We start from the raw sequence: 25,056 nt of genomic DNA on the forward strand, positions 1-25,056 counted from the left end.
GTGCCAAATGCAATGTCAATGTCAAGAAATGCACAAAAAATACCGTACTGTTGAGTTCAATGGCACTCCGAGCCGATTCTGACATGGTGAAATATGTAGAAACAGTTTAATGATTTTATGAACCCTTGTTGATCATTCGAAACTTGACTGAACATGTATTAATCCACTTCTCGATACTAAAGGAAATAAACTTTTCGAAAAGTTTATACAATGAACACAAGTGAGTTATTGGTCTGTATGAACTTGGCTTCGAACCTCCTTTATATACTGGTGCTATTAGTCCTTTCTTTCACACTGCTGGAATATACCCGATAGATCGTATACAGTTAGATGAATGTGTTAAGTTTAATATGAATTGTCTTCCTGCGTATTTATTTTGGATTCTATCAACACCGGGCGACTTTTGTAATGAGAGGTATTTTATTGCGGGGTCAATTTCTTCAAACGTAAACTCACTATTCAGGATAAGATTGCCTACATCGTCAGTTACTGTGCCGAAAGATCCAGAAAAACGGCCCTCATCGGAATGAGATACTTCACCATAGACATTTGCGAAGCTATTTGCAATGTCTATTGGGTTTCTGAACGTTTGATTGTCAGTCCGTATTTCCTTACATCCAGTTTTCTTCTTTGTTTTCTGTCCATTCCACAAGGTCCAAAAGAAACGTATATCACATTCTGCGGCTTCATATATCTCACGATAATTCTCATTTTGATACTGTTGGTACGCTTCATTTTTGGGTATTTCGGAAAATACGTTTATCTCCTTTGTAATTACTGTAGGATTCAAAATGTGTTCCATTTGGCCTTCTTTCATCAATCCAAACATAGCTTATTCCATGTGCTGTTTTGTGGGTTTGTCTAATTTCAGTGGTCCAGTAAGGTTTTAATTTCGAATCAAAACGTTTTACATGTATGGTATCAGACGATGCTTTTACTAAAATATAAGTTGTAGCAGTATTAAAATGTTCAACGGAATGTACAGGATCGGTCCAATCAAGTTTTTCCATTGAAGAACTCATCCCGATATCGACTAACACCTGACAGTTAATAAGATCTCTACAGTTGCTTTATGTCAGGCGAATGCCGTTGGTCGCTGGACATCACTGTATCGTTCGACTGGTACTTGTAATGTACAGTAAATTGGTAGGTGATCCGATAGTAATTCCGTATTCACAGTACTAAATACTTTACACGATGAAATACATTCCTTAGATATTTCAGGTACTACTATATAGTCAATAATTGCTTGCAGTGTGTAAGAAATTCCGGTACAAATATCCGTTTCATTGATTGGAATGAGAGAGTTTTTTCGCCGCAAAAAGCTGTGGAATTACTCGGCTTTTTTACATACAATAGGCAACACTGGAGAAGTGTCGTATTGACAGTCATTAAGATGATTAATACAGTACGTATGCAATACCTAATCAGGATATTATAGAATGGTACGGCTTTGGAATCAGTTCTCAAAAATTTATGCTGCATATCTATATTGACCATTGTTATTTTTGTATTGGGACCATCTCTGTTACTACAAGCGGTTACTCATCCACTTTCTACACCGAACGTTGGTAGGCCAAAACGTCGGACTTTTCGAGTAAGTCTGTATTGTTGCAATCAACATTCACTTTGGTTGCCAATTTGCCATTCCTAGAGCTGAAAATTGCAATGTGTGTAACTTTGACTCCCCTGCTTTCCATGAAATTTACAATCCCAGACTTTGTGGATTTATTATCAATGATCCCGATATGAAAACTAGCGGTTCGCTTACGTCGCTTGATTCCAAAGAAAACATTCGTAATTTCGTTTGTTGATATTGGTTCAGATGCACAGCGATCGATACTTACAGGTTATTCAATACATAATTTTAGTACTGACATCCTGTGTACTGCTAGTCTATTTGTTGATGTAACTGTTTGCATAAATTTATGTCTCGATTATGACTTTGAACATAGATTTGGGTATTGAATGATTTCAGATATAGATGCATGTTAATCCAGATTTACGCTCACATAAATATGGGTACTGCTTTCATTTTAAACAAATTGCACACCCCATCAAAATATACCAGAGTAATCCCCCCCTTGGGTTAGACAGGGCTAAATGGTAACTTTATCATAACTAAAATGAAACTTGGCAGTGTTCCTTACCATTTGTAATTGGTAGCGTGACTATTAGAGGCAACACAATATTTGTTTGAGTGTAACACTCACAAAGAAACTAAGTCATAGGTGACTGCTAAGTATTTATTCATCAGAGACAGGATATATAGTATATTTAATAAATATCAAATCCCAGCATGAGTGTTAGAAGCGATAGGGATCATAGTAATCATTATTTTGAAATAAGTTATAAGTGACGTAATGGCAGTAAACGCAAAGGTATGTCACTGTGTCGGGGAGTAATACCAGGTACTATAGCCTATTTCTACCAGGTCGACATGAAAGGTTTTGGATATCCTAATTTACATCTATGGTCTTGGGGTATTTCCAACTGCAGATGAAATATTTTGCTTCCTGTCACTCCATGATATGCTTGTGGTACCCCAAACATAGTAACATGACTCCTAATTTCTGCGCAAATGGCCAAGGTACAAAAATGGAAGTGGACGACGAAATGGCTGGTGATGTAAACAAAAAAGTCAGAGAAAAAAATCGACTGATCAGGTTATACTCTTAACACAATGACAAAGTAATAGTCAGAAGTATGATGTTAATTGGAATAAAACGAAAATAGCAACTAAGCCTGACATGCAATTGAAAAATGGACAAACAGTGAAGACGAATTTATACCTAACAAAAGGTTTTATAACAATACACATACATAGATATGCAATGCATTGCTAGTATATCCCTCAAGTTGTTCTAGGAATCCCAGACTGTGCTACAATTTAACAAACTGGCACATGCCACGTTTTCGCCAAGTATGCATTTGTTTAATATGTAGGACTATAAAACTTGATTTTACGACGATTTACAACTTATGTAGATGAACTTTAATAATACCATTACCGAACTAATAAACTCAACTTAATATTCTACACCAAATGGTTATACACAGATTTAAAAAGTTGGAAACTAACGCAATAGGCTTGTCTTTGTAACAGGCAGCATAAAATTCTCTCTGGCCAAACTGGCTAAAATAAGCAATTAAAACACCAGTAGTTTGTTTCTTGATTATATTTAAATCCGAATTCATTACAGTCCACCAATAACTTATTAAAAAGTATTTTTTGCCCTTTTTTAGCTGCTGATAGTCAGTATATTTGAGGTGGGGGGTAATGCCATGCAATGATTTCCAAACGATAAACTGTGTTCACTCATTCAATGGGGAAATATCTTGTTTTGATTTGTTTTGTTTTGTTTTGTTTTGTTTTGTTTTGTCTGGTTTTGTTTTGTCTTGTCTTGTTTTTGTTTGTTTGTTTTTTGTTTGTTGTTTTTTGTTTGTTTGTTTTCGGTTTTTTTTTTCGCGTCTTGCTTCACTTATTTTATTTTTTATGTGTAACGATTACACATTAAAAACTGAAGATAAGGGAAACAAAACATCACACAAAAACTAAACCTTTTTATTCGGTTCGCTACATTGTGTATGTAGATTGTCTCTGTTTTGTAAGTTCACGTTAAGGTCATGGCTTGGAATTTTGCCGTATTTGAATCATCTCACTGTGAACGGTATCTTTTCCGATATGTAAACAATGGTCAGGATAGTATTACAATTTTATTTTACCTAACCAAAGGGTCCAAAATGGCATACAAGTCATTCAACAATACAACGGATACTATTACGTGGGGTGATACATTGCCTAACTAAAGGACCCAAAATGGCATACAAATCATTCAACAATACAACAGATACCAGTACGTGGGGTGATACAACCCCGTGCATAAAATCATATCCACGCCTACACATAATCTAAACGAATATCTATCAGTTATTAACGCTTTTGTGTAACAATAAAGATACTTCTACTGTTTTTGTTTTGTTTAGTTTATGTTTTTTTTTTTTTTTTTTTTTTTTTGTGGAGGTATTTTTAATTAACAATCTTGAAAATCTTCCATTAAGTGGATCTATTCTATTTAAAGAAATTGATACTAATATCAGCTACTGGTTTTTAACGGTTTTTACGACCGTAAACAGGACATTCCCTTCCTTTGTCGAAAAACAGGGTGGTTTTAAAAAGTAACAAATTCACGTCGATATATAACAGCCTTGAACTTGAAAATAAAATATGCAATGGGTATTTACAAATTTTATTCGATATTCTATTGTATATTTTATTATCTGTCGTGGAAAATATTATGTTAAAAAGAATTAAGAAAGGAACATTTAAACGTATTTTGTAAAGTTTCAATCCTTGTCATGCGTGGACAATAATTTAAAACTATTAGGTCTAAGATTTAAAGCAACACTTCAAGTTCATGTATTGTACGTTGATATCCGTCTGACCATAGGAAATAATCTATGTACAGTAAGTGTTGATAGCTATGTGATACGACCATTACAATATGTTGCTGAGTTATTCATAATTTTAACCTTGCTGTGATTTAAACTGCGTTTTATTTGGCATGTGTTTTTATTTGTTTTCAAGATAAAGAGTTGGAATATAGTAGTGGATTTTGAAAGTAAAATTGTACCATTCCATACGGACTCCATGGCATTAGGGCTTTGGTATACAGAAGGCAATCCTATCATTCACTATGGGCACAATAAATCTAATTTTGTCTCGTACATTAAAATTATCATGGCTTTAAAGTTGCCACGTGTTCGTTTGATAAAAATCAGCATCAATTAACAATGCATCATGCTACTATTTAATAATTACAGGCTAAGTTTATGAACATTATAACTAGATTAAGGTGTGGTTTTAGGGAGAATATTGGGGAATAAGTTAATAAACACAATATTTCAACATTGTATTTTTTTTAATTGTGAAAATATTTTTATAATATAAAGATAAAAAAATATATTAAAACAAAACGGTTCCTTAAACGTTAATTAACATAGTTTAAGATTAAACTGAACGGATATGCGAATATAAGTGTTATATTATTTTAATGCGTACAATACAAGTTCATTGTGGTGAAAGGATATGTTGTGACACAAAAAATGACAAAATCCTTACGGTAGTAAATGACTGTAATTGGATAATGATTTTCTTTAGTGTATTTCGTAAACATAGACTGTTTTGTTTATTTTAAAGCACACCAAGTAAAGATAGTACTATGGACAGGTAAATATTCCTTGTCAATATTTGTTTTTACTTTAATAGCACTATATTTGATATAACGAGTACTTCCAATTGAACTGGTCACTTTTTTTCTCAAAGAAAGTGTGTACATTCAATGTCCATAATTTAATATATGTATTCACATTTATCCTCTTCATTTCGTCCGTCCTTCTTCCGGTGTGGTGAAATTACACTGTACATACAGTAAACAGTGTATTGTAGAACTACACGAATAACTCTTGATAAATCATTGACGACCCTTGACCTTGTGACGGTTTAAAGTTGGTCTTATGACTTATTCTTTAAAGAGTAGTTATTGACTTTTTAAAGCTATGTGGCAGTGTAAGAAATGTATCCATTGCGATTCTTTTGTGACCTGAATAATAAAACCGACACAAAAAGTTTAACTTGATCTGCCCGCAAGTCAAAATGATTTAAATTGGCTTAAATATAAACATTGACTGAAGTAATGTTTTCTAAGCTCCTGTAAAGACAATCTTTCAATGTATCAACTTCACAAGTTGTAAAGCCTTTAAGAATATGGTGCAGCAAACATACTAATTTGTTCAAATCTGAAATTTCAAAATGCTTTTACTCATTTTACTGTTACACTTCCTGAAACGTGTAACACTCCAATTTTAGCGTGCTTCGTGTGCTTTGTGTGCGTGTATCGTGTGCTTCGAGGGCATGTTTCGTGGGATCGTGTAACGTGCAGCGTTGGATACGTATGTGTGCGTGTGCCTTTCGTGTGCGCACTTTGTGCTTCGTCCTTCGTGCAACGGTTCTACATTTTGATTGAATGATAAAAATAGATATTATGTTAAATCAATTTTACGGAATACCGCTGTAATTTTTTGTTTTCTATGTCAAAAGCAGTGTTCCTTTTACAATGAAAATATGTTGTCATGAATCAACACATGTAGGAAATAATTGGTTTGAAACATTCGTGTATTATTAGTACATATGATGACTTGACTTAACCCGCTTCATCCCACGGGGGACATATGGCGACCACAGTTGCTTTTCATCTCCTATCTTTTGCCAGTACTTTAATTTCTTCCCAGGTCTTTCCAATCTTCTTGGCTTCCGTATTCAAATATCGCATCCATGTGTTTTTTTGGTCTACCACTTTTTCTGTGGTCTTGTGGGTTCCACTCTAGGGTGTGGCGTGTTACATTTGTACTTCTTTTCTCAACGTGTGTTCAATCCAGCTCCATTTTCTTGATGTAATTGCAATATTTTCATTTTTTAGACAAATAAGGGGGTGTAGCATTAGATGAAATAGCTAAATTATTTCAAAATAGAGTATTTTGTACCAATACTTTTGGAAATTCTGGTATTTAGATTCTGCTGGAACAAGGAAAATGTGTTCCCAATGCTCCATATGTAACATATCTGGACATTTTTCACATAAAAAACTACTTTCTTTTCAGATTCAGAGCAATTAGATAGTATCTCATTTGTTAAATAGCAAATGTATTTCAAAATAGAGATTTTTTATACCAATACTTTATGAATTTTGGGTATTTTTATTCTTCTTGAACAAGGATAATGTGTTACAAATGATCAATATACAACAAATGTGGACTTTTTATTCATATTCAGAGTATTTACATGGTATCGCATAAGTCAAAAATACTCTATTATCTAAAATATGAGTATATATTACCCCATTTTTTTTAAATTTCAATATTTTTAAAGTTCGTATTAGATAAAATAGTTATATTACTACGAAGTAGAACTTTTTTTACCAATATTTTATGAAATGTTGGTATTTTTAGTCTGCTGGAACAATGAATATATGATCCCAATATTTAAATATGTATATTGGCATTTTTTATATTACATTTACTTTCTTTTCATATTCAGGGCAATTAAAAGGAATTACACTCGCCAAAAAACACTTTGTTATCTAAAAACTGGATATATTTTACCCCAACTTTCATTTTTCAATATTTTCATACTCACATACAGGTGGAAATGTTTTCGCAATGTTCCATGTATGAAAAAAATGGACATTTTTCTTATCAACAATATATTGTTTTTCTTTCTTAGACAACTAAGATGGTATCGCATTAGTTAAACAGCTTAAGTATTTCGAAATAGATAAAGTATTTTCTACCAAAACTGTATGAAATTTTAGTATTTTTATTCTCCTTTAATAAGGAAAATATGTTAACAATGTTCCAAATAGTATTTATTTTCATATTCAAAGCAATAAAATTGTATGGTAAAAATCTGTATTATCTGAACAAAATTGAACTTTTACCCCAAATTTCTGCATTTTCATACTCCCAGATAAATGAAAATGATTTGCAACGTACCATGTGCACCAAGGGAATCAAGGCTATAGCGGTATTCAAAAGAATGTAATCCAGGGACAAAGACCAGACATGGAAAACAGACATACACAAAAAAGAACATAAAGTAACTAAAATCATACATACAAAATAACAAAAGTAAATGAGCAGCTCGGACTCCCCTAAAAATGATAACATTGTAACTGGTGCTACAACCATGACAAATAAAAATGACCAAAATGAGTACAACAAAAAATTATCAATCTACTTTCTCGTAATAACAACTGCATCTATTATTAATGATAATTATTCCAATAATCAAATATTCCCCTTGATGCATCAAATAAGACATTATTTCTGTCACTGGAAGAAAGGTTATATAAAGGTTTTAATAGGAATCAGCTTAAATACAGACTTAATTGAGAGTGACTAAAATATCATTGTACACCAAGTTGGAAATGGGTACACTATTTTGTTGACACTTTTACAGAAATGTGGATCATTCCATTTACATTAAGTTAATGATTCTGTGCTTCCCATGAGTTTATCAAATTCATTATCATGCAAAAAGGAGAAATAGTTATGTTGTCTGCTAAAAAATGAAAATACATCAAACTTAATCAAAAAGCACTTTCTATCGCATACACATATGTATGCATGATGTAATCACTAATTGATTGGATATATGAAAACAATTGTATAACTTATTTGTGTATAACAATAGTAAGCATCTGGCGGTGTAATTGTTTTTACTTTCTGGGGGTGTAACGTACAGCTCTGCCTAAAGCAACAGTCAAAAGCCTATGAAAAGTGATACACGTATATCTTAATACCAAAACCCTTTTAATTTGAAATATTTCATTAGGCTTCATAGAAATTGCTTCCGATGATAAGAGTGCAAATAAAAGATGTTCACTGGAGATATTTCACTTAAAGTTTGGTAATGTTATACTATAGCAAAGTAAGAGAAAAATTCTCCCCCAAAATTTTAGCACTTTAGCCCATCAAATAGCAAATTGAATGAAAAGAACGCAGGAAGTGTTGCTTTTTGGACGTCACAAAAGTGTTAACCAGTTTTTTTATATTGTATTTAGATATGATGAATCGGCCCCTGCTTTGTTTTTAGTCAGACCCATGCATAGTTAAATTCTTATTTTCGAAGCAACAATTAAACCCACTTAAGTGGAAATAACGACCATAAATAATATGTTATTGGTTCCGAGATTACTATCTAACGTGTTTATATGTACCGCTAATAAATGTATACTTTTGCGTCTTGTGCCGGTAGTTACTATTTAATTTAAATATCTTAGATAGTGTAAGGTTCTGCATGTTATTCTTGCAGTGACGATAAACGATCTACCTGATTAAAAACAAACATTCTTGTGAGTAAGAAAAGTAGTGGTTACTATTTGACTTAACTAAAGACTCAGATCAAACAACCAGCCAGAAAATGTGGTCATTATGTTAAAGGTCTTCGTATAAAGAACTTAAATGAAGTATTGGAACTGAGTATAGGTAGAAGTTTAATGTTTATTGTTTTCAACGTTGAAAGAGCAAACAGCACTTATGCATGCATAAAAGATGAGTTTGTTTACGGCCTCTTCGTTGTTTGGTCCTGCAAGACTTGTATTAAAAAATAACAACGGTCATATGGTTTTATCAGTTCTTGTTAGGTGTTGTTTACCGATAGAAAGTGTACATTAAAGCCCGTTCACCTAGCAGTTTCTTACAACTGAAAAGAGGGATTAAAGAGCTTCAAATGTCTAAAAGAAAAGTGATACAATATATAAATGCATGCAGTTAAAACTTGGAGTACTAAACGATTGCTTAGTATACATGTTCTTCTTTTTGCATGCAGAATACCACCATGTACAAGGACTTAAACTGAGCAATATTGTGAATTCAAATTAAAGGAATCTATTTGATGTACATCTATGCAACAAAATACTTATGTGCAGTTGTAACGCCCGTGTGATGTGCTTTGTGCGTAGCACATATAGTTAATATTAAATAATAGTAATTTCCAATCATTTTGAAGAATAAGATCAGAATGAGCATTGGCTGTCTCTATTCTGCTTACTTATGGCACGTAAATATTTTGGAGTCACACAAGTTCTACACGAAGTTCTTGTTATATTAATAAACATTAGCATGTATAATCAATGAGAACAGGAACGTTGATTTATTAGCCGAACATAAGTGTAATTTAAGTTTCATTCTTGTGCTAAAGATGATGCGAATGTTCAAGAATAAATGTTAGTTAATTAAAGATGATGTCAAACGTAGGCAGAAAATGATCGTGATACTCAAAATCGGTCCGATATGTTATTTATTTAATCAGTGTTTCATCTTAGGAGTAAGAGTTGTCTTTCTTGTCTAGTAAAATGTTATTTCGGTTTGTCCGGTACTTGATAACTCGTTATATCAGAAATATAATTCGTTTTTACAAGTTAAAAAGACTAAAATTAGGCATTGTAAGTTTAGGCATAGTAAAGCCGTTAAAATTATAAAACTGACGTTAATCGGCCTTCGTATGAAAATTCTTGATATAAGTTGGCACTCCTTGTGCTTTATTCTATACCATCACTTATTTAAATACGCTTGAAATTTAACTCAGCATGAGACCAATATATTATCCTATTTTTAGTGGACGAAGAACCAGTCGTACCATCAGGTTCAGTAGATTCAGAGATGAAGCAGCTCGTTCTGGGAACCGGATTAGTTCTGAAGTCAATAGGAGTAGGACACCGATTGGGCGAAAACCTCTCATTGAAGAAGGTCAGTGCTCTTACAGTCAACATTTTTGCATTTACTTTTCCTCTTTTGAGGTCGGAGCTCTCTTTTTTTGCATGACTTTTTTTCATTTTCCTTAGATCATTGTTTTTTTCATTCTTTTTTGTTTTGCATGATTCAGTTTTATTTTCTTTAGGTTGTTGCTGTTTCAGTTGGTTTGTTTTTGCTTGTTTTTTGGAGTTTTTTTTGTTTTTTTGTTTTTTGGTTTTTTTTGGGTTTTTTTTTTGTTGCATCAGCCTTAACGCATTGAATGATCTTTACTTCTTTATGTTATTTTAAGGTCATTGCCTTTTTGTTCTTTTGGATTAACATTGATCTGAACGTCAGTGCTGCTTTTCGTATTCTTCATATTTTGCACTAACTCAGGTTTCTTGTGTACCTCATTTCGTTTTGATTGACATCAACTTCTCATTTCTTTTCGGTCCGGACTTTTTCTCTTTTTGCAAGAACTCTATTCTTTGCTTTTTCCAAATGAATAATGTCCTTAGTACAATACTTGACTGCATCGAAAGCCATTATTTCACGAAGATCTGGATATAACATACTATTTTTTATTTTAGATGCAGTTTCATCGGAAGATTTTGATTTGAAGGTTAAATGTGTGAACTTAAATATAGATACAAATACCAAAGATCATCGTACAGATGAGTACAGCATCAGCAAGGAAAGGAAAGACCTTATAGTCAGACGAGGTCAACCATTTGATGTATCTTTAGAATTTAACAGAAAGTTCGACTTAAAGGCAGACTACTTAAAAATCTCATTCCTTATCGGTATGTATTTTCCGTAGTTATAGAGATAATCGGGTAACTTAACGGACATAATGTGTAAAGTAATAAAAAGACATTCCAGTTTTCTTTCGTTTCACAGAAATGCCCTGAAATAGACAAGTTCTAGATCAGGATACGAGCCTTATTGATACAACAAGTTCAAAATTCACATTCGATTTGTTCCCCTTTCGTTAGTTTCCTCAAATAAGTTAGCTTGCAGATTGCGTAAATTCCGAGTACAATGCAAAACACACGAATGATTTGCACGCAATGGTATGGTTCAAACTTTGGTGAATGGTAAGAAGGGATGAAATCTTGAATGAATTTGATTTTCCCAGAAAAAAAAGACTAGAGCGAATGTATAGTAGGGATTAAAGTTGAGATTAAAATATCACTGAGCGTACATGTACAGTTTTCGTCAACCAAAGGGGCCTTCTACCACGATCAAATCTGCAGCCCCACTAGGGCTTGCTCCTACTATCAAATATGCAGCCCAACTTGTATATAACCTATACTAGGATGATCCCAGATTTGGGGTGCCTCTCTTTAACTCATTATTTTTAAAATAAAATCGAATATATCGCAATTTACTGCTCAGCAAACACTTGGCAAATGATGAATCTGATTGGACCAAAAGTGAAACTACTGCGACCTTGACATCGCTAGATACATGATTCAGTACCATTCTGTGTAAGAATCAGGCAATGGGTAGTACATCATTACTGTCAACTTGGTCCTTTTAAACTTAAACTTTTCAATACATCTATTCATGAAGTAGCTTTTAGTTAGTTTTTTGCCTGTTTATAGAACACTTTGCTACTTGGTGCAATTAACTAAATTAGGCTATAAATATCTTACAAAGGCAAACTTTGGAGGTTATGAGATATAAATTCCCTGTGTTTTTTTCTTAATGTGTCACAGTTTATTCCCATTTCCCCTGATCTTAGACAGAGAAGTCCTTATTTGCGATAACACTGGGAACACGAATTTCCCCGCACTGTTTAATGCCCGTCTGCCGATGTCAAGGTCACAGTAATTTCACTTTTATTCAAAGCAATTGTAAAAATTTGAGTTAGAATCTTCAAATTTTTCTGTCGATTTAATTAGAAGTATTTGTTGGCGATACTTGTGTTTAAAATCATCATTTGTTAATTGATTGATCAGCGGTTATTATTGATATATTAGATTTTACTCGAACAAAATGGAATTGAAGCGAGGCGCCCCAAATTTGAAATCACCCTTGTATAGGTTATATACTACATGTAGTGGGGCCGCACATTTGATAGTGGGCGCAAGCCCCTGTGTTTCAACAATAAGAATTGTGCACGTGAATATAGTCTTAAAGACAAGTGTTCGTATTACTAATTATATTCTGTAAATTCAAACCGATTTTCGTATTCAGCATATTGATGATATTTTATTTTCAAACAGAGATACTTTTAACCAGAAAAATAGAAAAATGCTACCAGAACAATAGTTATTTTCCCGTCTTTATAAAACATGTAAATACGATTAAAATAAATCATTAAAGATTATTTATCGAAATTCAGCTGAAAACTACATCCTCTTCAATATACCGACAAAATTGGACGACCTCGTAAAAAAAAGAAAAGCATAATCCGAATCAAAATACAAACTGTATATACTGTTAGAATGTGAAAAAATACATGTAGAATATCTTACATACAGTATTGCGAAAAGAGAGGATGTGGCGTACAGCTACAAATAGGGAATAATAACATAATAAGTACTGAGCAACAAGTATGCATTCAAATAAAATAAAACTTTTTACATACATATGTCAAAGAATATTCTTAACCTGTGTAACGTGTAACTCATATCAGTATATAGATTTCGTAATGACATGAACAGTTATTAATATGGTTTTCATTTTTATCAGTCTAACTTGTATGTACATATGTTTTGTCAGCTATGTATTTCGGCAAATAAGACAAGACTTAATCATTTGAAAATAAACTGTCAATCCATAATAAACTATAAATCCATTATTTTTATGGCCAACAAAATATCATGCTTATAATCAAGAATAAGCCAAACAAATGGCGGGTTCAGAAGTTTACACAAAAGAAGATCCTTTCCCTGGACCAAAATACGCATAGAATGCATGTTTACTATACAAAGCTAAACACCAAATTGTTAAATTTCTTTTTTCAAACCTAAAGTATTCCTTGTTTTAATATTAACTGTTACAGTGTATAACAAAAGTTGAAGTAAGGGAGATAACCATAATTTAAAACACTGACTCTTCTAAGATTCTTCCGTTGAGGAAGAATGTTAGGTACGTATGTTAATTATCCGTTTAACTCTAATAGGTATTTTTAACATTGTTGCTATTCGGTTGTATTTTGTTGTTATCTATTAGAAGATAAAATCGTGAAGAAATGTGTGATTTGTTTCTGACACAGCTGTCTAATGAAGTACATTCCCGTGTTTAACGTCTGTATGTCAGATTAAACCAAGGTTAAACCAAATAAACGGATCATTCAAATATTTTTTTCAACATAATTCTCACAGAGAACGATGTGTTGTTTCAGGAAGCAACCCGTCGCCTCCAAAGGGGACTCTCGTAAAAACAACAGTGTTGGAGAAAGAAGATAAGAGGGGATGGAATACTTGGCTTCTGAAAAATGAAGATAAGAAACTCTCAGTTAGAGTTCTTTCTCCAGCAGATTGTATTGTCGGGATCTGGTCTTTGGTTATAGAAACAAAGATCATGAAAGACCAGAATAAAGTTATATTGGAGTATGAAAACAAACAACGTATTTACGTTCTATTCAATGCTTGGTGTAAAGGTACGGAGAATTGAGTACATGTATCATATTAAATTATGTATACTTTGTGGTAATTCAAGTTTCAAAAAGTGGTAAGATAATAAGTTAACATACATGTGTAATTGCTTATACCCTTTCACGGTGGTACAGTATGATCGGCATGCATTACAAAATCTTCACAAACAAGATTGTAGACATTAACCAACCGCTATCAAGGTATTGGTCTAATATCATATCTGAATTCAAGAATTTGAAATTTATTTAAGGAAGATGTTAAAAGTTTTCGAACATTCCTTTAGTCGATCATTCCATATTTCAAGTCATTAATATAATATTTGTTTGTGTTGGCATCGTATTTTGGTAAGAGGTGTGAACATTCTCGTTCGCTTCAAAAACAACGTTTTTTTGATATTTTTATTCACAGAGGATACAGTTTTCCATCCTGATCCTACATTGTTGGAAGAATATGTCTTGAATGATCATGGTAAAATTTACCGCGGTAGCAAGTACCAGATATCTCCTAAACATTGGAACTTTGGCCAGGTAATTCCTTTCTGTGTTTTAACTGTGATTGCATAATGTAAACAGATGTATTTCCTAATAATCAGCCTAATAGAACGAAATGAATTATTACATAAAAAAAGATTGCATTCCTTTAACTCTTTCAAATGAAATAGCCTATCTACGTAAATTTGAAAAGGTAATTATATTTACTAATAAGTACACATTTACTAATGATGCAATACACAAACAGAATATAAAAAAACTGTAATCGTCATTCATCCCGATGACTATTGAATGCATCACAAATGTTAACGTGAAATTAAGAAAGATATCTTTTATTGTGATAGTGTGTTAAAGTCTTTCTCCTATTGATTTTTTTATCTCTAGTTTGAAGACACGATATTGGACTGTGCCATATACTTACTAGACAAGCACTTTTCCTCGTGGTCAAGGAGAAACGATCCGATCTCCGTTTCTAGAAAACTTTCTGCGTTGGTAAGTTATATGAAGAACAATTAAATAATGAATTATGGTGCAAATGGACTTATTTAAATTTCGAAAATGCCCAACTTACCTTTAGATTGATTATTAATTACATTAGTAATCTGTTTCTAGAATAATATAATATTCTAACACATGTGTAGATGTCTATTCCATGTTTCAATGATTATAGCAGCCGATAAAAACAAGTATAACAAGACAACAGAATTACATCACTGGTAAAATTCAATAAACAACAATTTGGTTCATTATTGCTTATTTTTTTTACTAAGTCACACATGAAGACTGTCAGTCCTTATGTAAATGTGGTTTTTTTTCTACTTATAAACGCTTTTCACTGCAAAAGAAAAAAAAAGAAATATTTATACTATAATCTCGAAAGTTCTCGACAAAGCCCCGAAATCAAAATTTAATATGTTTAACAATAGTGAGAGATTTCGTTTGTATGATTTTGTGCAATAAAAAGGTGCATTCTAAACAAGTTAGTCGTATCATTGATTGGCATTGTTCACATGCAGGCAAACTGTCAAGATGATGACGGTATACTAGTTGGAAACTGGTCGGGTGATTATGAAGACGGTATTTCTCCTTCACATTGGTCAGGTAGCGTCGCCATCCTGCAAAAATATTTTGCGACAAAGACACCCGTATGTTACGGTCAGTGTTGGGTGTTTTCAGGATTAGTTACTACTCGTAAGTTCATTGCTCATAAAATGTTATGTGAATGAAGTACAATTAAAATAGTTTCATAAATAACCAGCTATAGCATCTCTACAACCTGAATCTAGTAATGAAAGATAAGACTTCAACTACGATGAAAAACAAGTTATCTTAATTAGATCCATTTTTTCTATTCGTAAAGCAGTAACTTAGATACCGTCGTTGTTGTTTTCTCAAGTTTGCAGAACACTTGGTATTCCGGCCAGGAGTGTAACTAACTTTGCATCTGCCCACGATTGTGACGGTTCAGTTTCCATAGATACCTATTTTGATATGGATGATAGTCCATTGGAGGAACTGAATCATGACTCAGTCTGGTAATTAGTTATATACAGTTGTTTTAAAATGACGCAAATTTCTGCACCTATCTATAAGGAAGTTTTACAGGTTCTTTTAACATCAGTTCTTGCATCATTTAATTCGACGAGACGAGTTCGAATATTTTTCAAGGTGATTTTCCGCTCAGCTACCGGATCACATGGCCAACAACTCCAAGTTTTTGTTGAGTCTGGATTGTTCATTTATACTTCGATTTCTGTATGCATTTTTAAGAAACTGTTGTTAAAGGGTTTTCATCTTGTCTGCTTAATTTTTATTGTATACACAATATTCTCTATTCTAGGGTGTAAACTTATCCATACATTGATTATAAAAAAACATGTTTCTAGAAACAAGCATGTTCGATGATTTTACTTGTACGTAAATTAGGTGTTCGAAAGTATACATAACCCTGACTTGAACTGGTTTAAATTTGAAACTAAAACAACTTGCAATTTTGCAATCTCCAAAACAAAATTATAATAACTGACAGGAATTTCCATGTATGGAATGACGCTTGGATGACACGACCAGATTTGCCAAGTGGTTATGGTGGATGGCAGGCTATTGATGGTACACCACAAGAAGCTAGCGACGGTACAAATCTCTTATTTTCGGTGTCATTAGCTAAATAATAGATACCTTTTTTATCATTGTGACAAAATCTATTTTTATTATTTCTTTTAAAATTCAATAGTTTATTGAGTTTAGTTCCTTAACAATACATTCTTAACCAATGATTTTCAATGAGTTTTTAAGTTCTCCGCTGTAGTAGACAATTACAGACAAACAACATACAGCGACAAAGCCCTACATCTAGTTAGATCGGCAAGAAATAAGGCTATTTGTCGAGTTACTTATAATTTAAAAATAGCCTTGGCTACGCGGGTTGTTTAGTATGCACCACACGATTAAAGTTATTTTTTCATAGACCGTAAATATAACAATCATTCATAAATGTTTTGATATTTTGAACGCATTTATTATTATATTTTTTGACGTTGCAATGCAAGTCAGTTCGAGTATGTGATGCGATTGTTATGTTTGAGTTAGAGCCAAAAATATCTTTGTAACCGAAAAAAATTATGGTACTCTCAAAACAAAGGGTGTTAAAACTCAACTATAAATCATATTTTCCAGTTTTTTTTTTAAGAAACACGAATTGAATAAATTGTATTTCTAAATCGTTTAATATCAAATGGTTTGTGTGATATTATACACAGGTTACTATCAGTGTGGTCCTGCCCCATTGCATGCTATTAAACAAGGGGAAATAAATCACCAATACGATGCTCCATTCGTATTTGCGGAAGTAAATGCCGACCGGATATACTGGAGGGTCGACGATAATGGCGAGATTGAGAAACTTAAAGTAAAAAAGCTGAGGTAAGAAATTTATCAGCTAGCTAAGCATTTTCTACGGAAAGTGATTAAACATACTACATGATATATTAAAATACAACATTTGAAATGTTGGCATTCCCACAACTCTTATATGTATCATCAGTCCACCGAAAGGTAGCGTATCTTCACGAACGAAATTATCCAGCTCATTTCAACTACAAGGGCATTTTATACCAGAACTCGGTTGTTCTTGGTCTTAATTGAAGGATATAACTTGAACTCGAACTTTAATGACTTAAAAAAAATTCGACTTGGTGGTTTTTAAAACTGATGCAGTCAGGTATGCTTTAAATCTTGAATACATTGATATCTTAGCAATGTACATACAAACCTTTACGTTTATATCTTTAGCGTTGGACATCACATCAGTACAAAGATACCTGTGGGAAAACAACTTGGAGAGTGGGAATTCTGTTGTGCAGATCGAGAAAGACAGGATATTACCATAGAATACAAACATAAAGAAGGTTGTCTTAACATTATAACATATGACCTATTATTTTATCTTCATGTAAATGCATTTCAAAGTTATTTTACAATATATCAATATCTCCATTGATGAACTCCCTTCGGGTAGTGTAAACAACTTAATAGTCTGAATAAATATAAATTTAAAATAAAATTAGGAAAGGGGAAGCCTTTTTTCCACATTTTTACATCCAATTTTCTCCAATGTTTATTATCAGAGATAGACGTACAAAATAATAGCAGTGATAAGACCTATACTGCCACTGCACTCTCCAAAAAAGAGAAAGTGGAAAACCATAAATCTGTGCTATCCTCTTTTGGTCTCTCTACCAAAGACGTTGATTGTGATTTATCGTCTATGTATTGAATTCCTAAACTCCAAAAGAATTCGTTCAAACAACGTTACATAGCTGGATCTGCAAATGTATCACCAAACCTCTTTCAAAACTTTTAACTTCTATACTCACAGCTGTCAAAGAGGGTCTTCAGTCTTACCACAACACTTTTTACTCCGTAGTGATATTAATTCAATGTAGATCCAGAACAATTTGATCTCTTGGAGACGCTCAATTCAAGATTATTGTCAGAATATATAAGCATTACAGCCTATGCTTTTTTCAACATGTATACTTCTATTCCAATACCTCGTTAAAATCCCGACTCAAAAACATTATACACCGTTGTTTCTTTAAAAAAAAAGATGGTTCACCTAGATACAGATATAAAGTTCTTGGTAGAGGTTCCTCATACCTTGTAAAAATTATTCAAAATCATCTTCCAAATACAAAGATGTTTTCAAACTGCTGGAATTTTTTATCGACAACATATTTGTCCAGTGTGGTGGGTGGACGTCTTTTTCAACACTCGGTCGGCATTCGAATGGGAACAAATTGTGCTCCTCTACTTGCTGACCTGTTTCTTCACTCTTATGAAGCTGACTTTACAGCTGATCTGGTCCAAAAGAAGGATCATCGTTACGCTAGGTCCTTTCATCTCAGTTTACTTTATATAAATGACGTGTTGTCGTTAAACAATCCTGCTTTCGGGGATTTGATACATCACATCTACCCCAGAGAACTTGAGATAAAGGATACTACAGACACTGTCTCATATCTTGAGTTAAACTTAGATAGCCGTTACTGTGTATCAATTCGCACCATGAAAACTGATTTGTTAAACGTCTCATAGTTTCCTATCCTCTTTCGTCTACTCCTGACTCGACTTTTTATGAGTAACTCGGCGGATGTTTATAGAAGAGCAGAGGACACTTACCCAACCGGTACACCTGGTCCATGCTCCCGGGTTTTTAGTGGAGTCCGAGTTGCTCATTCACTTTTGTTATTTTGTATGTAATATTTTAGTTACTTTATGTTCATTGTTGTGTTTGTCTGTTTTCCATGTCTATACTCGGCGTCACATAAATAAGATACTGTTTAAAATTTGAATAAAAATATTTTCTACGACTTAACCGACACCTACCGTCGTTTAAATTGTCTTAAATGACTTGCTCATTCGTTTAGCCAAACGGCTTCTCCCTAAACATTGAATCGTTAAATTCCGGTCAGATTTTAATTAATTCTCGGTGCCAATATTTACATCGTAAAAAGTCGGCCATGTTTACAGTGATAGGGTTGCTAGGAGATGTTGTTAACGTTTAAATGGTTTATCCAAAAACCGAAGAACCCGGAACGCATTTCGGCGTTATTTCGGATATCCCGGATTTATTTTACGCGAACAACAAACAACACCGACAAGTTGATCAAGCTGACGATTGTCACCGGAGTTCGACGGGAACTTACGAACCTCGTTCGGAAACAAATCGTCCCGTAGAAACCAACATGGCGGATATTAGTATGGGATTTTCCCGTAAGGATTTGTTACGCATGATTTTTAAGCTAATAAGCGACTCGTTGGTACTAACACGTCATGCATATATGCGAACTATCTTCAGATTAAATAAAAGACAGACAACTCTAGCGGTAAGTCCCGACGGTTTAAAAAGTAGAGCTTCAATTCGAAAATGTGTTGTATGTGACGTCGAGTATAGTCATTGTCCCAGGATTACATACTTTTGATTTCCGATAGAATCTTGGCTCCCTTGATTACTCGTTTAGACTTCAAAACTTTAAAACATTAAATCTGTCGCCTGTTTTATTTTATCCCTGATTACTTTTTTCATATTTTATTTTATGTTTAAAAACAAAAACCGATATCAAGAAAAGAGAAATAGAGATACATGTTTTTTTTTTTTTTTTTGTTACATTTTAAGGAACTGATGAAGAGAGAGCTGCAGTGATCAAGGCAAACCAATACTCGTCAAAAGCTGGTATTTATGCAGAAGAGGGTAAAGAAAATGTATGTGATTAAAATAACTTTGTCTTAGTTCTAATTATAAGACTATGATTCTTGTAAATGACATTGCACATCACAAAATATTACATTTCTGTGACGTCGAGTTGATTAATTAAGGCATCAACAGCGCTCTAAATAAATATAATAAACTTCTTGTATATGGAGTAAACTGCCAGTTGTATGATAAAATGAAAGGGGTTGGAAATGCGGATTTTTGTATGTTGAAGAATTTAATGTATATGAAATTAGAGTTGAAAATGATACAATAGAGAACAAACTTACAGAGAACGGGGAATATAATGGAGAATCGGGCAATTGGGGAATGGGAAGTGGAGTGGTATATGATGTAAAGGCACATTTATACCATTCAAGAGCTGTAGTAGGAAGATTTTATTCCTGCTTCTTTTGACAATTACACAACAGCACAATTTTGATCAATCCAATCTTAGGTCTGAACACTTGACACTTTGAATTTCTTTTTAAAATCAGGATGTAACGTTCAATTTGAAAGACCTCGACAAACTGGAATATGGCAATGAATTAGTGGTAACACTCAAAGTAACCAATAATAGTATCGAAAAAAGAACTGTAACAGGATGTCTTTGTATTACCAGTATGTATTATACTGGAATTCCCGCTCACAGAGTTGATAAACTCAAGATACAACAAACAATTCAACCAAAAGATGGTAAGAATTAATGTTTTTGAATTTGATCAAGCAGTTTATCTACAGATCTACAAAAACACTAATGACCAACTCATTTTCACTTATTGTTGTTTAAGTTCCATTTATATACGGCATTATGCTGTCAATATCAATTTAAAATATGTTGTCCGAGTACATGATAGCCAGTGGTTTTAGGGCAGGCCGTTGCTTTTTAGGTGAATATGTAATCACTTAAAATGAAACCACAACAATTACATTAACGTTCTGATTAATCCTCAGGGGCGATCAAAGATAAAGGGGGGTCGTAAATATTTGCCGATCGGAGTAACTCCTCTGAATCTGCCACTGATGCTCACAGCAGTTTTTCAAGTTTTTTTACAAATTACTTTTAGTTTTTACTTATGTATCCATGTTTATATCGGGTATTACAATGTTAGTTTGTTGATTATACTGCTTAAACGGGGACTTCCTTGCTTTACTGTAGAATATTATTTTCAGAAAACAACATTCAGTTAAAAGTAACTTTTGATGACTATTACGAGAAGCTGGTGGAAGAATGCCATTTGCAGGCTTCGTGTATGTGTCGTGTTTTAGAAACACAACAAGTTCACGTCGACCAAGACCCATTTCGTCTCATCAAACCAGATCTATTGATCAAGGTATGATTTGTTTGCTCATTTACAGTGCTTGTGGAGAACAAAATAAACGAATCGACAAAGGGACGTATCAAGATTTGTTTCATGATGTAGCAATTCGTCTGCCAATGAAGTTATTTCAGATGTCATTTTGTATATTCTTGACGCTATTGTAACTTATAACGAGAATGGATATTAGTGGATATGTCAAAGAGACAACAACCCCACCGGAATGAAAAATGTCAACTCTAAGCCAAGCATGGGTCTTCAGTGAACGACCAAAAACCCTCACACCACAGGGCAGGCTCTAGCTGGAATCAAAACAACATTATCCTACATGAACTCGCAGCGTCTGATAAGAAATCGTATTTGTACGATACAATATCATTACCTTTCATGACTTTTTCTACACTTACACAAGTTTTTTTTCCACTCAGCAGGGGAGAACTACATGTATATTTGTATATTTCTGATTATTTGTCCAAATCTCCAATAAATTTGTATATATTTTTGCGTGGTTTTCAAATTAAATCTATTTATGACTTTTAACATTATTGCAAAAAATCAAGTATTTTGTGTTTGTTTTCATTCACAAACTTGAGTTTCTTTAATATGATATTAGTTTTATGCACAATGCACAATTTCAGGCACCCGAAAAGGGAAAGGTTGACGAAAAGCTGAAAGTCAACATCTCCTTTACTAATCCCTTAAAGATAGCTTTAACTGGGTGTAGTCTGACTGTAGAAGGACCAGGTCTGCAGGAACCAAGATCGATCAGAGAGGGGTAATCAAATATTCATAGGGCAATCAGTCGGGACGGTAGTTACAATGTTCACTATACCGGGTGATTAAATTAGAGCACAACTATCGAGCTCAACGAAGTGGCAGTCGTTCGTTTCATCTCGTACTAACAGCCTCAAACAGGCCTTTTAAAATTCTTGGAAATCCAACGTTGTTTGGTAATCAGAATCATAAAAATTGCCGTTATTATAGTCATACACTACTCAAGGCAGTTCGATCCACCAGCAGCATTTGGTTAGAAATAAAGAACAATAACTCTGCTCAGACTTTTTCAACAAGAAAAAAAAACAATTAAAAGATAAATCAAATAAATGACAAATAAACAATTCGTCATTAATTTGTCATTGTTTTGATTTATCTTTTAATAGTTCATGCTGTTTATATAAAAATGAAATTTACTTTCAACTGGGTGTAAAATGAGGCTGGTATTTTATGGAAAATTAATATACATGAATGAAAATTAAGCAATATAAACACTTTGCACATCAAGTATCATATCATTTTTATTCCAGAATTGTGAAATCGAACCAAACATTTACAACTACAGTTGAGATTGTCCCTGTGAAACCAGGCAAGAGGAAGTTGATTGCTTCATTTAACTCGAGACAGTTAAATGAAGTGGAAGGTTCATGTGAAATAACAATCACTGCATAAATGTGCAAATAAGTAATGCCTTAAAAATTTATATGATATATATATATTTCTGTCTTCAAGGAATGAAAATGTGTAGGTTAATGAGTATGCACACATTGCTTTAACGTTGTTTTTAATTCAAACATACTATGGTTAAAAAAATTAAACCAAACTATTCTTAATTTTGTCAATGAGCTTAAGCAAACTCGTATGTGTGTGTGTGCGCGCGCGTGTGTGTATGTGTAAGGAATATTTGAAATACTGACCTAGAATCCAACGTTCCTCGTACCGTCGTATAGAACCATTTTATTCCATATGACTTGCGAGATCAAGATACTCACAATTAAAGTTTAAAATAATTGATCATTTAAAACTTTTGTCAAATTAAATTTAGAAATGTTCGAAGTACATCCACAAACTGAGAGAAATGAATTGCATTTTATAGAATACTGAAACAAATGCACAATCCAAAAATACGCATAATGACAGTTAACCGATAGATATTAATATTGACAATCATCTGTTATTTTATTTTACATTTTAATTGGTTAGTGTATACAGCATACATGTTAACAATTATTTGATATAGCTATACACTAGTAATTTTAACATTTTCGTAATAAAAGTGAAATTACTGTGTTATATACCTACTTAACCTATTTTTTTTTTTTTTTTTTTTTGCCTATTGGAATATATGGTCAACCGTCTTCGAAGTTCCAATTTGGTGATATAATGTTAATTTCGAGAAAAGAAAATTCACAATCAGAGATTTAAAATATGAGTGACGTTAAGCAGTGATATAACAACTTCTATTATAAGGATAAATACATGATCTCTTATTGTGGTAAAGTTCCCGATAAGTACATCTTTACCAATTTTCACTACACGAACCTCCATGCACAAACTACAACTCTTCTTTTCTATCCTATTCAAGAAATGCAATAATTTTAAATTTATATTGAAGGAAACTTAAGCATGGTCAGCGCGGTATAAAAGGCAACAAAGATTGAAAATTGTAATTTATAAAAGAACGGGTTAGTGGAAGATCAATGTATAAAGTGTACAGTGAGAGAAATATCATTTTGCACGTAACATCTGAAAACACTTCTAAATGTGACCTATAAATACGGAGTCTGTATCTGGATACAGAAGTACGGAGTCTGTATCTAGATACAGAAGTTCGGATCATAAGGTTGGCCTTTCAGTCCTTTACTTTTCACATGTAATATCTCGAGGTGTGTATTTGAATGGAATTTCAAGGTAATCTGGATTCGAATTATAATAAAAAACATCCACTGATGAGACAAGCCCGCGAAAATATGTAGGTACACATACAAGAAAAGGAAGTGACTAAACTCATACGCACAAATAAAAAAGTCAATTAGCAACCTAGACTTCACTAAACTGAGAACATTGGACAGGTGCACTGGTAATATTAGTGTCCTCTTTTTATCTAAAAATATCCGTGGAGGCTGCGCATAAAATAAAGGAGATGACGATGATAATAGCAATAATTCAAGACAATCCTTACGTAATAAATTTATACCTTGCAAATCCGAAAATCGCAAATTTTCTCCGATCATGCTACCTAAAATTATGTCTGACACCTGCTCATAATCATGTGACTTATGTTTTGTATATTGATATGATCATTTGTGGCATCTGCCATAAGTCTTTGATTTTACTTTTATGTGAATAAACAACGATTATGAGTGTGATTCAGTACATATGTGATTTATCCAAACTTCATTTATTATTCGGTATAGTATCAAAGACTGTCTTGCTAAAATATCGCTTACATTTGGTTACAGTATAAATGTACCGACTTCCCCTATCAGCCAAGTACTTTATACTTGTATAGTGCGCTTTGTTTTTATCTGTTTTAAAGTGTCTCTCCTGTGAATGTCGATCTACCATTGTTTCCTGCTTCACTGATAGATTGAAATAAGGAATCTCTGTAGTTGATTACTGGCAAAATTCGTTATTTGGCATAAAAGTATGCACATTTAAAGAAGCATAAAACAGAAGTTCGATGATGCTTCAAAGGGGGATAAGTCATCATTCACCTGTTTGTCCCAAGGTTAATTACGGAAAGTACAATATCATCTTCAAAGTAACAAAAGATATAGGAAACTTTTTGCATCGAAACAAATGCTTACAACAAATGA

The 25,056-nt window shown here is 33.2% G+C and overlaps 1 protein-coding gene across 1 annotated transcript; it reads left to right on the forward strand.

The window, feature by feature from the left end:
• The first annotated feature begins 4,316 nt into the window (after positions 1–4,316).
• LOC148616316 (hemocyte protein-glutamine gamma-glutamyltransferase-like) lies at positions 4,317–23,523 on the forward strand. The gene is made up of 17 exons (XM_088583233.1): positions 4,317–4,468; positions 5,201–5,230; positions 10,178–10,308; positions 10,884–11,096; positions 13,649–13,906; positions 14,310–14,428; positions 14,777–14,884; positions 15,409–15,583; positions 15,789–15,927; positions 16,422–16,525; positions 17,152–17,314; positions 17,684–17,799; positions 20,070–20,155; positions 20,642–20,840; positions 21,318–21,478; positions 22,102–22,238; positions 22,768–23,523. Exons 2-17 carry the CDS (start codon positions 5,223–5,225, stop codon positions 22,907–22,909), a joined length of 2,259 nt encoding a protein of 752 aa, XP_088439359.1. The 5' UTR covers positions 4,317–4,468; positions 5,201–5,222; the 3' UTR covers positions 22,910–23,523.
• The last annotated feature ends 1,533 nt before the right edge of the window (positions 23,524–25,056 follow it).

The sequence above is a fragment of the Perna viridis genome, chromosome 5 (genome assembly GCF_037379345.1).
Source record: "Perna viridis isolate PV_CMFRI_1.1 ecotype Kerala chromosome 5, ASM3737934v1, whole genome shotgun sequence".
In the NCBI taxonomy this organism is placed as follows: domain Eukaryota; kingdom Metazoa; phylum Mollusca; class Bivalvia; order Mytilida; family Mytilidae; genus Perna; species Perna viridis.

Excerpts from the sequence above, each read along its gene's own strand:
- LOC148616316 (XM_088583233.1), top strand. Across the intron at positions 15,928-16,421 it reads CTGAATCATGACTCAGTCTG|GAATTTCCATGTATGGAATG; the intron begins GTAATTAGTTAT and ends AATAACTGACAG. Across the intron at positions 17,800-20,069 it reads AGAATACAAACATAAAGAAG|GAACTGATGAAGAGAGAGCT; the intron begins GTTGTCTTAACA and ends TTACATTTTAAG.